The sequence below is a fragment of the Orycteropus afer genome, unplaced genomic scaffold (genome assembly GCF_000298275.1).
Source record: "Orycteropus afer afer isolate SDZICR_OR568_19922 unplaced genomic scaffold, OryAfe1.0 scaffold00263, whole genome shotgun sequence".
In the NCBI taxonomy this organism is placed as follows: domain Eukaryota; kingdom Metazoa; phylum Chordata; class Mammalia; order Tubulidentata; family Orycteropodidae; genus Orycteropus; species Orycteropus afer.
Genome location: NW_006921850.1, coordinates 326,339 through 345,539, shown reverse-complemented (window position 1 = coordinate 345,539; position 19,201 = coordinate 326,339). Strand labels below are relative to the sequence as shown.

The 19,201-nt window shown below is 38.3% G+C and overlaps 1 protein-coding gene across 1 annotated transcript in view; it reads right to left on the bottom strand.

The window, feature by feature from the left end:
- Positions 1-19,201, bottom strand: part of VPS41 (VPS41 subunit of HOPS complex) — a 284,325-nt gene that overhangs the window by 95,763 nt on the left and 169,361 nt on the right. Inside the window, exon 9 of the mRNA XM_007950103.1 lies at positions 17,830-17,896. Coding sequence (XP_007948294.1) covers positions 17,830-17,896 — 67 coding nt within the window. The remainder of the gene's footprint in view (positions 1-17,829; positions 17,897-19,201) is intronic.

The following is a 19,201-nucleotide window of genomic DNA, read 5'->3' as shown; positions in this document are numbered from 1 at the left end:
TGCAGCCCATGAGGTCAGCAGCCTGCCATCTGACCTGCTGATCTTGTGATCATCAGCTCCTGTAGTTACATAAGTCAGGGGAAGCCTCCAGCCTGATGTCTGACCCATGGACTTGGAACTTGACAGCCCAAGTGAGCCATTTCCTGGAGATAAATCTCCTGCTTATACACATATATAAGCTTCACTGGTTTTGCTTCTCTAGAGAACCCAGTCTAAGACAAGCACAAAGCTCAACACATTGACATTTTTTACCAATAAAGCTAAACTACTGTTTGTTTTAAGAAGACTTCAGGGGATATTTCTGGTTTTCCTTGTCTGATTTTAGATAAGAATCATCTTTGATTTTAGCAAAGAATCATCTTTGCTTCTTTCAGTATTTATCTCTTTACTTAAATCCTTTTTTAATTTAGTTTTTCCTTATTGCTTTTTGATTAAAAACATTTTCCTCTTTGTCCCTTTCTATTTCTCTTAGGAAATTATGTTTGTGTTTATTTCCTCTTCAGTTTCTTCTAGCTTCGTCTTGATTTCTGAAATAACTTTTTTATTTATCGAGTTCTGTCACTGCATTTGAGTTTTCTGATTTTTATTATTTTTTCATGCCTTATAGCATTAACAAAAAAAATCTTTATCACCTTATAAATGCGAGATCACACTTTTGGTCTGTTTTGTAGGCATGTCCTTCTGGTACGTTATCATTGCCAAGGATGTTATTTACTCCTTATTCTCTTTTTCTTAACAGGTAGCATGGGATTTAAATTTTCTGGTGCTCATTTTTATGAGGAATAACTGTTGTTGAACACTTAGAAGGAAGGCATAAGGATCTGGTAGCTTTTCTAACTTTGCAACACTCCTTCTGCTGTTTTCATTGTTGTTGTTGTTATGTGCCATCGAGTCAGACCTGACTCATAGTGACCCCTCCTGGGGTTTCTGAGGCAGTATCATTACGGAAGTAGATTGCCCCATCTTCCTTCCGAGGAGTGGCTGGTGGATTTGAACCGTCAGCCTTCTGGTTAGCAGTCAAGTGCCTTAGCCACTATGCTACCAGAGCTCCCATCAGATGATAAAAATCTGGCCATTTGCCAATTATTATATCAGACAAAATAGACTTCAAGTCAAGAATATATAACAATTTTAAGTATTTATACACCTAACTTCAGGGACTCAAATTTTATAAAGCAAATATTTGACAGAATTGAAGGTAGAAATAGCCAGGTTTACAAAAATAAGGACTTTAATACACCACTTTTGGTAATAGATAGAAAAACCAGAAAGATCAATATGGAAATAGAAGATCTGAACACTACTATTAACCAACTAAACTGAACAGACACATATGGAACACTGCATCCAACAACAAACTACATACATGCTCAGAATCATTAGGATAAACCATATCTTAGGACACAAAGCAAGTCTCAATAAATTTAAAAAGACTGAAATCATACAAATTATCTCTTCTGATCACAATGATATGAAACTAGAAATTAACAACAGAAAGAAAAATGCAAAATACATAAATATGTGAAAACTAGATAACACATTACTAAGAAAGTGAAAAGACCTGTATCTGCTGCCATAAAGACTACAGCCTAGGATACCCTACAGGGAAGTTTTATTCTGTCCTGTAAGATCACTGTGAGTCAGAATTGACTCAATGGGATACACAACAAGCAACCAATGGCCCAAGGAAGAAATCAAGAGATAAACAAAAAATATTTAGAGTCAAACAAGAATGAAAATACAACATATCAAAACGTATCAGATGCAGTGAAGGCAGTACTCAGAGAGAAATTTATAGTAATAAATGCTTACATTAGAACAAACTCAAGATTAAAGTGGAAACAAACAATTGAGGACAGAAAAACAGAGAGAATCAACAAAATCAGAAGCTGATTTTTTTTAAAGTGTTCATAAAATTGACAAACCCTTGGCTACACTGACAAAGAAATTGAGAGAGAAGAAGCAAACATCTAAAATTTGAAATGAAAGTGGGGACTTAACAACTGACCCTACAGAAATAAAAAGGATTGTAAAGGGATAATATGAACAGTTGTATGCCAACTATTACATAGCTCAGAGGAAATGGACAAATTCCTTAAAACACATAAACTTTCTACAGTGACTTACAAACAGTAGATCTCAACACACCCACAACAAGTGAAGACGTTGAATCCGTAATCAGAAACTTCCCAAAAAAGAAAAGTCCTGGACCAGATGGCTTCATTGGAAAATTCTGTCAAACATTTATAAAAGAAGTGACTTCAACCCCATTGAAACTTTTCCCAAAAATAGCAGAGGAGGGAAACCTATCTACCTCATTCTATGAGGCAAACATTACCCTGATTCCAAAGCCAAAGACACCACAAGAAAAGAAAACTGCAGACCAACATTCCCAGTGAATACAGATGTAAAAATACTCAAAAAAATACTAGAAAGCTGAATCAAAAGACATATTAAAAGGATTTATGCAATAGTCAAATGGGATTTATCCCAAGCATGCAAAAGTGGTTCAACATAAAAAAACCCAATCAATATATTACATTAAAAGAACAAAGGTAAAAGAATCACATCATCATCTCAATAGATGCAGAAAAGGCATTTGACATAATTCAATCCTTTCATGATAGAAACATTTAGCAAGATAGGAATAGAAGGGAAATTCCTCAATAATAAAATAATGGGGATTTATGAGAAACCCACAGCTAAAATCATAATCAATGCCAAAAGACTGAAATTGTGTCCATAAGATTAGGAACAAAACAAGGGTGTTCACTCTCACCACTGCCATTCCACACTTTTCTAGAAGTTCTAGCCAGAGCAATTAGACTAGAGAAAAAAATAAAAGGTATCCAAATTTTGAAGGAGGAAAGATGACATGATGCTATACATAGAAAACCTCCAAAAATCCACATGAAAGTATGAGAACTAATAAATAAATTCACCAATATGGCAAGTTATAAGGGCAACACACAAAAATCAGTCAAGTTGCTATGTATCTTAAGCACTATGCCACCAGAGATCCTAATGAGCAAGTGGAAAAGAAAACTGAGAAAATAATACCATTTACAATAGCATTTAAAAACAATTAAGTACCTAAGAAGAAATGTAACTAGGAAGGTTAAAGACTAGTACATAGAAAACCATAAACATTACTAAAAGACATTAAAGAAGACCTAAGTAAACAGAAGGACATTCTGTGTTCATGGATCAGAAGGCTAATATAGTTAAGATGACAATATTACCTAAAACTATCTATAAATTCAATGCAATCCCCATCAAAATTCCCAAAGACTTCTTTACAAAAACAGAAAATTCAATCTTCAAATTTTTATGGAATGGCAAGGGACCCTAGTAGTTAAAGCAATCTTGAAGAAGAATAATAAAGTAGGAGGTCTCATACTTCTTGATTTCAAAACATATTTTAAAGTCATAATAATTAAAACAGTCACAGAGACTTACAGACCAATAATTATAGACATATAACAGACATGAAGACCAAGAGAATAGAATTGACAGTCCAAACATAAATTCATACATCTATGGTCAACTGATTTTCAACAAGGCTGCTAAGTCCATTCAACAGGGCAGGAAGAGTCTCTTTAATAAATGGTGCTGGGAAATTTAGATTTCCATGTGCAGAAGAATGAGGATCCATGCCACACACCATACACAAAAAGCAATTCAAAATGTAAAAAACTAAAACCATTAAATTCTTGGAAGAAAATGTAGTGATTAGGCTGTGGGGCCTAGTTTTTAACAATGTATCATCATATATGACAACAAAAACACAAGCACCAAAGACAAAATAGACTGGATGTCATAAAAATTAAACACTTTTCTTCATCAAAGAACTTTATCGATAAAGACTGGGAGAGCGTTTTCAAGAACTATGCCCAAAAAGGGTCTAATAACCCAAATATATATATATATATATAAAACTTCCACAACTTAACAACAGAGAGATAAATAATCCAATTAAAAAATGGGCAGAGGAATTGAACATTTTAACAGAGAGAATATTCAAATGGCCAAGAAGCACATGAAAAGGTGCTCAAATTCATTAGCTATTAAAAAAAAGAACAAAAACAAAAAAACGCCACTGCCGTCAAGTCGGAGCGTACTCATAGAGACCCCTCCTTGGGATTCTGAGGTGGTATCACTACAGAAGTAAACTGCCCAATCTTCCTTCCGAGGAGTGGCTGGTGGGTTTGAACCGCCAGCCTTCTGGTTAGCAGTCAAATGTCTTAGGCACTATGCTATGAGAGCTCCCCAGATGATGCATTGTTGTTGTTGTTATGTGCTGTCAAGTCGGACCTGACTCATAGCGACCCCAAAAGCACTGGGCATCTCCTGCAAAAGACTCCTTTAAAAAGTGCTTAAGAGCAAAGATGTCTCCTTGAAGACTAAGGTGCAACTAACCCAAGCCAGGGTATTTTCAATTGCCTCATATGCATGTGAAAGCTGGGCAATGAATAAGGAAGACTGAAGAAGAGTTGATGCTTTTGAGTTGTGGTGTAGGCAAAGAATACTGAAAAGTACCATGGACTGCCAGAGGAACTAACAAATCTGTCTTGGAAGAAGTGCACCCAGAATGCTCCTTGGAAGCGAGAATGGCCAGACTTCTCAACTATTCTGGTCCTGTTGTCAGAAGGGACAATTCCCTGGAGAAGGATGCCATGCTTGGTAAAGTGGAAGGTCAAGGAAACATGAGAAGGCCCTCAACAAGATGGATTGACACAGTGGCTGCAACGATGGGCTTAGGCATAGCAAGCATTGTGAGGCTGGCACAGGACTGGGCAGTGTTTTGTTCTGTTTTGCACAGGATTGCCGTGAACTGGAGCTGACTTGATGGCACCTAATGACAACAACAACCACTTCCCCTATTAGGATAGCAATGATCAAAAGAATGGAAAACAACAGGTGTTGGTGAGAAAACGGAACCCTCATCCACTGCTGGTAGGGACGTAAAATGGTAAAGTCATCATGAAAAAAAGTTTGGTGACTGCTCAAAAAGTTGAACACAGAACTGCCACACGACCCACCAATACCAATTCTAGGTATATACTCAGAAGAAGTGAAGGCAGGAACATGACCCAATGTTCACTACAGCACTTTTCACAATAAAGAAACGGTAGAAACAACCAAAATGCACATCAAAAGATGAATGGATAAACAAAACGTGGTTTACACAGGCAGTGTGTAGGTTCTGAACAAGATCGGTTCCTATGTCTTTGAGATTTTGTATGTAAGTCAGAACACGTGCATACACCTCTTATTTAGTCTTATTTTAGTGCAAAAAAATGGTTTTAAACGTCTTCAATGATTTAAAAGCTGTATGTGCAACAAGGAAAGGTAAATGTAATAAAGAATTTGTTGTGAATAGGGTTTGGTTCAATTGTTTCAAAGTGAGGGCAATCATGGTAGTTATGTTTGTGTGTCAACTTGGCCGGGCCTGGTTGAGTGGCTGGGCAGCTGGTGGTAGTTATTCCCCATGACGAGACTGGCACATCAACTCCATGGTGGGATCTACCACAAGCAGCTTTGGGATGTGGTCTGCTTCCTGTACATAAGGAGAAGCCTTGGGAATGGTCTCTAGCATATGGCATGCTTGGACCCTGCATGTAGCCGTGTCGTTCAGCAGCCTGCCATGCTCTGCCGACCATGGGACTTAAAATGGACTTGAATTAATGGCCTGCTGTGTGATTTGGTAATATCGGGACTGTGCCTTGTTACTTGTCAACCTTGGGCTTGGCAGCCTCAGCAGCCAGCAGCTGTCTGAGTGAAGAAAAGCCTCTAGCTTCAGTGGGCCAGGAGCTGAATGCAGAGCTGAAGCCCAAGGTTGAGGGGCTTTCACGCAGGCCCTAGATCTTGGCACTCTGCACTTGGACTTAAAGCCTCCAAATTGTAAGCATAAACTCCTGTTTGTTAAGGCCATCCCATTTGTGGTATATTCTTGTCAGAGCGGCACGAGGTAACCAGAACAGCAAATTTACATGTTATTAAAAGGCAAGGAGGAGTTGTAGGATGTTTGTAACCTGAGTCTGTCTCTACACAGAATGGAATACTATTCAGTCTTGAGGAGAAATGAAGTCCTGATACATGCCACAACATGGATGCACCTTGAAAACATTGTGCTGAGCAAAGTCAGTCAGTTGTAAAAAGCCACGTATTGTTATGATCTCACTCATACGAAATAAGCAAATAAAAAAAACACAATTCCCTCGAGTCAAATCCTTCTCATAGCAACCTCCATTGGATTTTGAGGCTATAAATCTTTACAGAAGTAGATCGACCTATCTTCCTTCTGCGAAGCAGCTGGTGGCTGCTAACTGCTGACCTTGTTAGCAGCCAAATGCCTTATCCACATGCCACCAGAGCTCCTTAAGCAAATATATTAAGGAACAAATATATAAGTAACAAAGAGGTTCTTAGGGATGAGAGGGAGTGAGAAAGTGAGAGTGTATGCACAGGAGACACTAAGTTTATGTTAATGGTGGTAGAGTGATTTGGAAAAGGGTAATGGTAACGGTTGCACAACTTGAAGAATGTAATCAATGTTGCTGAATTGTATACATATAAATTACTGAGGTGGCATTATGTTTTGCAATGTGTATTTTTACCACACACACACACACACACACACACACACACATAACCCAACAAAAAAACAACTCTGGTCACTTCCTTTCTGAGATCTCCTGCCCTCCCTCACTTTTATCAGGACCTCTTTTCCTTTATTGCCATTGTCCCTCTTCTGCTCAGTTTTTTTCTATTCCCAGCAGGTTCTCCTCAGTGAGAGCCAAGTCCTAGTAGAAGTCCAGCTGATAACTGTGAGAGTTCAGACTGCACCAGCCCCTCAGACCCAAATGCAGCCCTGTGTACTCAGTCTTCCTAGAGAACAGAGGTTAATGGTTGGCTGTTTTGGAGTTCTTGTGTTCTCAAGTCTGTCAGATGCTCCCTCTTCCTATTCAGCCTTCTCCTATACAGACACTGATACCACTCGAATCTTACGGCTATGGTTGGTTATTTCCATCCCCTTATATCTTGGGGTTCTTAGGGCTACCTTGTCACCCAGTTTTGCTGTAAATTTTGTATATGGGTTTTTGTGTTGTGATCTAGTTGTTCTCTTTTTATGCAAGGACTCAGGTGGATAAAGACATTATGCTGCCCTTGTCATCATCTTCCCTAAATCCTCTAAGCACAAAATGTTAACATTTCACTGCTCTACACCCACTTTATTTTAGCCAGGGAAATAAGGTTAAGGCTAGAGCCACATATATGTGACTACTGTTGGACCATCAATTTCTCACTATCAGTTTCGGAATGACTGCTGTGCATATGAAATAAAAATTAACAAGACAGAGCTTTCCTATACTTTGAGTACTAAATCTGAGGGTTGTCATCAATCTACTAACTCCATAAAGTTACTGAGTACTGACTGTGCATAAAACACTCCACTAGAAGCATCGAGAAGACTCAGTACTGGACAGAAAGGAATTTGTGAATCTAGATATTTAAATAAATGATTTGGGTGTCACATGCTATATGCAAAAATGGGAATGCAAAAGTAGTGCAAGCACATGAATTTAACCTCCAGTGGTGGGAGATGCGTGGGGCACAGAGGCAATAATCATGACTGTAAGCCCCTTAAGGGCAAGAATTGTGTCTAACTTGAGAGAAAAATCTAATTTCATTAAAACAAGCTAACTAATATGTATTAGACTGCAAAGGTCAAATCAAGATTTTATTTACGTCTGAACAAAAAGACCATCCTCTAAATAATTCACCACTAGATTCTCTTACTTAATAATAGTGCATTCAGACCTATAAAAGATAGCATTACCTGCTTAGTACTTGTATCTCTGGCCAGATACAGGATTTGTAGAAATATTTTGCTGACAAAGGCATTAAGGAAATGTATTAATCTCTTCAGAATAATTCCACAAATCCTTATGTATATATTTCCCCAAATTCTCTTTCAGCTAACATTAGCTTAGTGCAACAAACACCTTAATCTTCCAATTACGAAAAGAAACTACTCTTTTTCTGAGTAACTAAATGCAATAGTAATGCTAATAATATCTCCCATTTAATAAACATTACTATGCTCCAAGGCAGTGTGCTAAATATTTTACATTCATTTGATCTCTTTTCATTATAACAACTCTGAGTTGACTGGATGGCAACAGGTTTCAGTATCCTTATTTTAGGGAAAAGGGCAGTAAAACTCACTGAGGTTAAGCAACTTGATTAAAGTCACTTAAGTAGAGGTAGGAGAAGCAAGAACTTGATGCATTTTCCCAGATATAAGAACATATCACATTAGAAAATATAACCCTGGGCACAGAGGTGTTTGGAGTAAAAGTGAACTACAGTTACCAAGAATGTAAGTTAACAGCTTGACAACCTGCTGGTCGTTCTGGTGTTTGCAGCCAGTGCGTCAGCCCTTGTCTTGGATTTGCTGTGCTGCTGCAAGGTCAACAGCACCACAGCACACAAAACTTGAACTGGCTTCATTTCCCAATAATATAATATCAGCTCTCCAGCTATAATTCTATAAAGACATGGAAGATGTCAGTGAAAGTTCCACAGTTAGAAGATCCAAGTTAGGTCAAATTACGTGTGGCAGGCATGAACCAAAATCTACTTTTATCAATGTAATTTGGAAGAAGAAATGACATGCAAAAAAATCTTATGGACCAGTGATTGGCCAGTAACCTTTATCTTCTTCATCATTATAATTTTAATTTATAAGAAGAGATTACATTCCTGTTGGCTGGAATGACTTTTGTGTTGCTGATGACATATTATCTTAAAAAGAAGAGTTAGAAACATGTGGCTTCTAATAAATACACACAGGTATTTCCTTATTCTCTATGCTATTTTCACCTCATTTACTAAGTTCAGTGGCTCCCACTGTTCAGGGCTAAAGGAAAATGTAATCTAGACCTAGTATTTCTCTCTCCCTTTAGCCTAGTCTAGGATTATACCATGTGGCCACCTGATGTGAAAATGGTTTATATTCTTAAAAGTTTGCTCTCAAGCTGGGGAAACCATTGTAGTCAAATATCAGGAATGTGACACTGCTAGTACCCACACAAAGTAAACTGCAATATAGATGAACATTACTTTAATAATGTGATCCCAAGGCTCTAGGACAATCACTGGGCCAGCTATCAGCAGTCACGGAGTTGGGATGGAAGCTTTCATAGTGATTAAAAAAAAAAAAAAAAAAAAATTAGTGAGCATCTACTGTGTACCAAGCACCATCTCTACCTCTCTCTGTCATCTCTGATTCCCACAACCATCATGAAAGGTAGGTAATATCATCTCCATTTTATAGGTTAGAAAAGCATGGCTCAGGAAGGTTAAATAACTTTGTCAAAATCATGCAGTAATTCAGCAAACTGCCTTACCTCCCTGGAAGCTTTAAGGTGGTTCTACAGAACTAGATTCTATCCAGTTAAACATCACGGTATTAAGATCTTGGGTAAATGATTTACCTCTCTGATCTTCAATTTCTTCATTTACGGAATGAGAAGTATATTACCTATGCTCCAAAGGACTATATTAGAATCAAATGAATTAACACAGAAAATGCACACAGTACAATGCTACATACTGCATGTGAGCAATAAGCATCAACTAAGGGAACTCTGGTAGTGTAGTGCCTAAGGCATTTGACTGCCAACCAGAAGGCTGGTGGTTCAAATCCACCAGCCACTCCTCAGAAGGAAGACTGGGTGATCTACTTCCATAGAGATACTGCCTGTAGAGATACTACCCAAGGAGGGCTCTTTATGTGCTGGAATTGACTTGATGATAGTGAGTTTGGTTTTTATTGGAAGGAGATAACAATTGCTATATTTTCTTGATCCCCTGTAATTTTTACATCGTTAAGAATTCCCACGGTTTCTGTTTTACTCACTGGTATTTAAACTATTCAAATACCTGTCTCTTGGTACATTATGCATTGAGATGTTCAAAGTTTTCTTTTGTTTGGTAGGAGAGGATGGGGCAGGAAAGGAGATACTAAAGTATATTTCTTTATCTTATGAGTCTGTTATCTTGTGCCTCAGCGGTTATGGTTGTTGTTGTTGTTGTTGTTGTTAGGTGCCATCGAGTCATTTCCGACTCATAGCGACCCCATGCACAGCAGAATGAAACACTGCCCAATCCCACGCCAGCTCCATGATCCCTGCTATACTTGAGCCCATCATCGCAGCCACTGTGTCAATCCATCTCACTGAAGGCCTCCCCCTCTTTCATCGACCCTCTACCCTACCAAGCATGACATCTTTCTCCAAGGAACGGTCCCTTCTGACAACATGACCAAAATAGGTGAGGCGAAGTCTGGCCATTCTTGCTTCCACTTCGGGAAGTACTTCCTCCAGGACAGATCTGTTAGTTCTTTTAGCAGTCCATGGTACTTTCAGCATTCTCCACCAGCACCACAACTCAAAAGCATCAACTCTTTTTCAGTCTTCCTTATTCATTGTCCAGCTCTGACATGCATAGGAGGCAATTGGAAATATCATGGCTTCTGTCAGACGCACCTTAGTCCTCAAGGAGACATCCTTGCTCCTCAGCACTTGAAACAGTTCCTTCACGGTTAACCTTCCCAATGCTACACGTTGTCTAATGTCCTGACTGCTGCTTCCATTGGCATCGATTGTAGAACCAAGCAACGTGAATTGACAACCTCAATCTTCTCTCCATTTATTGTGATGCTGCTCATTGGTCCAATTGTGAGGATTTTTGTTTTCTTTATATTGAGACGTAATCCATACTGCAGACTGTATTCTTCAACCTTCATCAGTAAGTGCCTCAAGTCATCCTCACTTTCAGCAAGCAAAGCTGTATCGTCTGCGTATCTCAGGTTGTTAATGATTCTTCCTCCAACCCTGATGCCACGTTTTTCTTCATATAGTCCAGCTTCTCAGATTATTTGCTCAGCATATAGATTGAATAAGTATGGGGAAAGGATACAACCCTGATGCACTCCCTTCCTGATTTTAAACCATGCAGTGTCCCCTTGTTCCATTCAAATGACAGCCTCCTGGTCACGGTACAGGTTCCTCATGAGTACAATCAAATGCTCGCGAATTCCCATTCTTCTCAATGTTATCCATAATTTGTCATGATCCACACAATCAAATGCCTTTGCATAGGCAATAAAACACAAGTAGACATCTTTCTGGTATTCTTTGCCTTGAGCCAAGATCCATCTGACAACCGCTATGATATCCCTTGTTCCACATCCTCTTCTGAATCCAGCTTGCACCTCTGGCAGTTCTCTGTCAACATACTGCTGCAACCATTTTTGAATAATCTTCAGTAAGATCTTACTTGTGTGCGATATTAATGATATTGTTCTATAATTTCCACAATCTGTGGGATCTTGAAATGGATGAAGATCAACCAGTTCCTTTTGGTACAGTGATTCTGTGTATTCCTGCCATCTTCTCTTGATGTTTCCTGCATCATTCAATATTTTGCCCATAGAATCTCTCAATATTGCAACTCGAGGCTTAAATTTTTTCTTTAATTCTTTCAGCTTGAGAAATGCTGAGTGCATTCTTCCCTTTTGGTTTCAAACTCCAGATCTTTGCACATTTCATTACAGTAATTGGTTTTGTCTGCTCGAGTTGCTCTTTGAAATCTTCTGTTCAGCTCTCTTATCTTGTCATTTCTTCCATTGGCTTTAGCTTCTCTCCGCTCAAGGGCAAGTTTCAGAGTCTCTTCTGTCATCCATTTTGGTCTTCTCTTCCTTTCTCATCTTTTTAGTGATCTTTTGCTTTCTTCATGGATAATGTTCTTGATATCCTCCCACAATTCTTCTGGTTTTCAGTCGCTGGTGTTCAATGCATCAAATCTATTCTTTAGATGGTCTCTAAATTCAGGAGGGATATATTCAAGATCATATTTTGGCTCTCTTGGACTTATTTTAATTGACTTCAACTTCAAGTTTAACTTGCATATGAGCAGTTGATGGTCTGTTCCACAATCAGCTCCTGGCCTGGTTTTGGCTGATGATATTGGGCTTTTTCACCACCTCTTGTCACAGATGTAGTCAATCTGATTCCTGTGTGTTACATCAGGTGAAGTCCATGTGTAGAATCGCCATTTGTGCTGTTGAAAAAAGGTGTTTGCAATGATCAAGTCGTTGGTCTTGCAAATTCTACCATGTGAGTTCCAGCATTATTTCTGTTGCCAAGGCCAAATTTTCCAACTACCAGTGATTCTTCTTTGTTTCCAACTTTTGCATTCCAGTCACCAATGATAATTAGCTGTTATCAGTAGCATTATATTCAACATATATCTATTTTGCCTACATTCTGAGCAACCAGAACTATATATTTATATTCCCATGTTAAAAAAAAAAAAAAATTAGAGCCTTACCATGGTCTTCTTATTTCAAATACAACATATTCTAGATTTTAAAGCTATATTCAAAATAGGCATGAGAGTAATACACTTGTCTTTCTCTTCTCCTAGAAAAACCATCACGTGCAAATGATTTATTTCTGCTTCATCTTGTAACAATGACTCATCAAGTTTATATTCTTCCTCTTCTACCTTCCAAACTGGTAGATGATCTATCTCAGTTGACTTATAGTACAGCAAATCTTTCTGCAATACAACTCTGTCTCATAGAGCAAACATTTCAGCTCTAAATAATGGAAACATAGCTTTTACTACATCTGTTTAAGGTATTATCACAAACTCTGCCAGTTCTCATTCTTTTTCTCGGAATAATTTTTGCAAACTAAGTTATAAAAGCACTGATACAGCATTCTTGGCATACTGGTCTAGATGGTTGTTTCTCAGGATCAAGAATTCATTCTATGCAACTTATTTAGCACTGATTTTGTGTCAGGTATTGTGCCAAACACTGAGCAAGAGCATACACAGTGTATGCTCAAAGGGCTCATAGTATGGTGTAAGTAACAGAAATGTGCTGAATAATCACAGAAGCACTGCAACTAAGATAAATGCTGGGAAGAGAGGACATATGGTGTAAGACATGCCTATAATGGTAGGACCCGACCTAGTTGGGAGGTTCAGTAGCATTTTCCAGAAAAGTAACACTTAGATAGGTATTAAGAATGATTAAGAGTCAATGACATGGAAAGAGGCAGGAAGAGCATACTAGAGAGAAGTAAGAGTATGGACGACAGCCTTGCAGGAAGAAGGAGCACGGATAGGTGGGAGAAGGCCAGGGTGATTTCAGCACAGAAACCGAGGAGAAGCTTGCTATGAGCTGAAGCTGGAGAGAGAGTTAAGTGCCAATAAAGTCCCTATGTTGAATTTAAGCCTTCCTATCTTTATCCTTAGGAACTCTGGTAGCATAGTGCCTAAGGCATGTGACTGCTAACCAGAACGCTAGCATTTCAAACCCACCAGCCACTCCCTGGAAGGAAGGTTGGGCAATCTACTTCCGTAGTGATATTGCCTTGGAAACCCAAGGAGTGGTCGCTATAAGTCGGATCCGATTTGACAGCAGTGAGTTTGGTTTGGTTTGGTTTTATCTTTATCCTTACAGCAATGAGAAGGGACTGACGGGATCGACACCATCAGTTGTGTATTTTGGCTGCAGAGAGGAGGAGGGATTAGAGTAATTTCACAGTAGAAGAACAAAAATGAAAGGAGGCTGCCACAGTGATACAGATAAAAGATTAATGAAGCACAGGCCAGTCCAGTAAGGAAGGAAAATAAATCGTAAAAAGTACAAATTGACAGGACCAGGTGTTAGGTCTGTGCTGTGTGCTCTACATGTACAAATTCTTCTTCTTCTTCTTCTTCTTCTTCTTCTTTTTTTTTAATTTTCCAACATCTTTATTTCTAATGCACAAGGGCTAACATCTTTCTTTTAATGTCAATAACTCTTCTTGCTTATTTGATTGTAAAAGTAAGATAAACTCAATATATAAGGCTTCGATGAAATTGAATAGAATTACTCTTGTTGCTATATCATGTCTATATTATAAATATAATATGTGTCTACCCTCTAGTTAGTGGCTGACCCTCCTTTCCCCTCCCAAACTGGTACCATCAAAGGGTATTTCTTATTGCGTATAAACCTTTTCTTGACTTTTTTACATAGTGATCTCATACAATATTTGTCATATTTTGATTAATGCTTTTACACTAAAAAAGAGAACTTGGAAAAGGAAAACAGTATCATTTATAATAACCAGACAAAAGATGAATTACTTGGGAATAAATCTAACCAGAGACACAAAAGACCTATACAAAGAAATTACAAAACACTACTACAAGAAACCAAAATAAATGGCCTAAATAAATGGAAGAATACCATCACACACATATAAATTCTTGTAATTCTAACAGAATTATGCTCTGTGAGATAATTTCTGCTGCTTGTTGCATCACTTTTCCATGGAATGGGCACAATCATGGATCTCATTTGTAGGTTGGTCAGGTAACTGTCTTCCAATTTTTTGGGTAGAGATGAATGAGAACTTCCAGGGTTGCATCCATTTGTTGAAATATCTCAATGGGCACTCCACTAATTTCTGGAGCCTTCTTTCCTGCCAATGCCTTCAGTGCAGCTTAGACTTCTTCCTTCAATATCTTTGGTTCTTAATCATAGGCTACCTCCTGAAATGACTGAACACTGACCAACTCCTTTTGGTTCAATGACTCTATGTATTCTTCCAGGTTCTTTTCATGCTTCCTGTCTCCTTCAATATTTGGCTCATAGAACTCCTCAATATTACAATTTCTCCTAGTTACCTAGTGCAACTCTGACAAGGATATACCAGAAGTGGAATGGCTTGAAAAACAGGAGTTTACTCTCTTATAGTTCTGGAAGCTAGAAGTCTGAGTTCAAAGTGGCAGGCTGTAGGGGTTGTGTGAAAGCCCCTCAACCATGGGCTTTAGCTCTGCCTCCTGCTCCTGGCCCACTGAAGCTAGAGGCATCTCTTCACTCAGTCAACTACTGTCTGCTGAGGCTGACAAGCCCAAGGTTGACAAATAAAATGGCACAATGCCGATGTTACCAAACTACAAGGCAGGCCATTATAAATTCAAGTCCATTTAAAGTCCCAAGGTTGGCAGAGCATGGCAGGCTGCTGATTGATGACAGGGTTCAAGCGTGCCATAAGCTAGAGACCATTCCCAAAGCTGTTCTTATATACAGGAAGCAGACCACATACCCAAAGGCAGCTACTCAGCTGCTCACAGTAGATTCCACCATGGACTTGATTACCAGTCTCATTATGGGGAATACTACACGCAGCTGCCCAGCCACTCAACCAGGCCCAGCCAAGTTGACACATAAACTTAACCACTCCACAACTTGAGGCTTAAAGTACTTCTTCAGTTCTTTCAACTCAACAAATGCCAAGTGTTTTCTTCTCGTTTAGTTTTCTAATCCAGGTCTCTGTACTTTTCATTATAATATTCTTCTTGAGCCATACTTTGAAATTTTCTATTGAGTTCTTTTACTTCATCAATTCTTCCATTCACTTTAGCTACTCTACATTCACGAGCAAGTTCCAGAGTCACTTCTGACATCCATTTTTTACTTTTCTTTCTTTCTTTTGACTTTGTTTTTTTTAATGACCTTTTGCTTCTTCACATATGATGTCCACAATGTCATCCCAAAGCTCATCTAATCTTTGGTCCTTAATGTTCAATGCATCAGATATATTCTTGAGATGGTCTCTAAATTCAGGTGGGATATACTCAAGGTTATACTTTGGCTCTCATGGACTTGTTTTAATTGTCTTCAGCTTCAACTGAACTTACACATTAGCAATTGATGGTCTGTTCTGTAGTTGGCCCTTGACCTTGTTCTAACTGATAGCATTGAGATTCTCCATCTTGTCTATGAACCAATATAGTCAATTTGATCGTGTGTTTTCCACATGGTGAGGTTCACATGTACAGCCATCATTTAGGTTGTTGAAAGAAGGCATTTCCAATGAATAAGTCATTGGTCTTGCAAAATTCTATGATGCAATCTCTGGCATCTTTTGTAATACCAAGACCATATGTTGCACCTATTGATCCTTTATCTTTGTTTTCACCTTTTACATTCCAATCACCATTATTATCAATACATTTTTTATTGTTTGTTTGATAAATTTCAGACTGCAGAAGTAGATAAAAATCTTCATTTTCTTCATTTATGCTATGAACTTTGAAAAGAATGTGGAAAATATTGAGCAACATCACTGATATCACATGAATATAAAATTTTACTGATAATTCAAAAATAGTTGCAGAAGTACATCAACAGAGAACTGCCAGAAATTCAAGCCAGATTCAGATGAAGATGTGGAACAAGGAGGATCACTGTTGGTATCATATGGATCTTGCCTGAAAGCAGAGAATACCAGTAAGATATTTACCTGTGTTTTATTGACTATGCAACGGTTTACTACTGTGTGGATCATAATTATGGATAAAACTGCAAAGAATGGGAATTCCTGAACACTTAATTGTACTCATGCGGAACATATACATAGACCAAGAAGGCAGTCATTTAAACAGAATGAGGGGATACTACATAGTTTAAAATCAAGAAAGGTATACATTAACATTGTATCCTTTCACGATAATTCAATCTACGATGAACAAATCATCTGAGAAGCTGGACTATATGAAGAAGACTGCAACAGCACCAGGTTTGGAGGAAGACTCAGTAACAACCTGTGATATGCAGATGACACAACCTTTCTTGCTGAAAGCAAGGACGTCTTGAAGCACTGACTGACGAAGATCAAAGACTACAACCTTCAGTATGGATTACACTGCAATATAAAGAAAACAAAAATCCTCACAACTGGATCAATTAAGTAACATCACAATAAATAGAAAATACTGAAGTTGTCAAGGATTTCCTTTTATTTGGATCCACAACCAGCATCCATGGAAGCAGTAGTCAAGAGCTCAATGGACATATTTCGGTGGGCAAATCTGTTGCAAAAGACCACTTTAAAGTGTTAAAAAGGAAAGATGTCACTGAAGACTAAGGTGTGCTTAACTCGTGCCATGGTATTTTCAATTGCCTCAGACATACATGAAAGTTGAACAATGAATACAGATGACCAAAGAAGAATTGATGCCTTTGAATTATGTGTTGGTAAAGAATACTGAGGATAGAATGGACTGGCAGAAGAACGAATAAATCTGTATTGGAAGAAATACAGCCAAAATGCTCCTTAGATGAGAGGATGGTGAAACTTCATCTCATGTACTTTAGACATGTTATCAGAAGGGACCAGTTCCTAGAAAAGGATATCATTCTAGGTAAAACGGAGGGTCAGTGAAAAAGAAGAGGACTCTCAACAAGATGGACTGACACAGTAACTTCAACAATGGGTCTAAACATGGCAATGATTATAAGGATCGTGCAGGACTGGGTAGTGTTTTGTTCTGTTGTACGTAAGTGTTGCTATGAGTCAGAATTGACTCAATGGCACATAATTACAACACAGTAATTCTCAAAAACTGTGAGACAGGTATTCTTGCCCACATTTTACAGATAAGGATATTAAAGCATGTAGTGACTTGTCCAATGTCCACATCATAAATAACAGGTAAAACACATACTCATGGTTGCCCAACATCAAAGCCAACTACATAGTTACCATATACAAATAGTATACAAATAGTTGTGTTTTTTTTTTAAAAAAAGGTCTACATAAGGTAAGTTTCAAAATTGAAAACAAAAGTTTCTTTATTTTATTAAAGATACCAGAGTGCTGTAAAAGAACACAGTTTTAGGCTTCCACATAATAAAATGGATACTCGTTTGACATTTTACACTCAAGAAGACAAATGATAGAGTCATACCTATTTCAACATATCGATTTGGCAAGTCTCTCATTTCACTGGCATGCCGTTCCTTCACTGAGCATATCTGGAAAATAAATTTACAAGTAATTTTAATCATGGGATGGAAAATTTTCCTAATACTTTATCAAATATATAATACTTTTGTTAAATTAACCACCGGTAGCACTGAAGATGGAGTACATACAATTTATTACGTGACTTAACTGACAGAAATTAATTTGAATGACACATAGCAATCATTACTTATACTCTCCAACATTATTCTTCAATAAAATCTTATTCATGGGCAAAGAAAAAAAGTAAAGTGTAACATATTTTTAACATGTTTCCAATGGGCTATTCTATTTAACTCTTTTAAGATTTTAAGAGCTATTCTATTATTGTCCAGATTAAGTTCTGGCAGAAGTACATAACCAACAATTGCCAATAGTTATCTGGGCAATATTCACATGAAATCTGTGTTCCTGATTACATATTGGTATTTTATTTCACTGTTGCTAATATTTTGTAAAATTGACACACGTTCTTAGCAAAAGTATATCAAAATTAAAGTATTATTGGGGAGGGGAGACAACCTTGCCACTGAGTTGATTCCAACTCATAGCGACCTTACAGGACAGAGTAGAACTGCCCCATAGGTTTTCCAAACCTGCAATCTTTATGGAAGCAGACTGTGAAGTGGTTGGTGGGTTCAAATGGTCAACCTTTCAGTTAGCAGCTGAGCACTTAGGGGATCAGTAAAGAGGTTAGAAAATTATAATCTGAGGGCCAAATTCAGCCCACAGGTTACTTTTTCATGGCCAAAGACCTAAGAATGTTTCGTTTTGTTTAACCTTTTTAAAGGACTGTAATTAAAAAAAGAAAGAAAGAAAGAAAAAGGAAGTGAGGAAGGGAGAGAAAGAAGTAAAAAGGGAAGGAGGAAGTGAAGGAGGGAGGGAAGAGGAAGAAGGATAGTGTTCTGGTTACCTAGTGCTGCTCTGACAAGAATATACCACAAATGGGATGGCCTTAACAACAGGAGTTTATTCTCTCAAAGTTTGGAGGCTTTAAGTCCAAGTTCAAAGTGCCAGGCTCTAGAGACTGGGTGAAAGCCCCCTGACCTGGGCTTTAGCTCTGCCTCTTGCTTCCGGTCCACTGAAGCTAGAGGCATATCTTCACTCAGGTAGCTACTGGCTGCTGAGGCTAACAAGCCCAAGGTCAACAAATAAAAAGGCACAGTCCCGATGTTACCAAACCACACAGCAGGCCATTAATTCAAGTCCACTGTAAGTTCCAAGGTCAGCAGAGCATGGCAGCTGCTGAACAGCGACACGGCTACATGCAGGTTCCAAGTGTGCCATTGGCTAGAGACCATTCCTAAAGCTGCTTC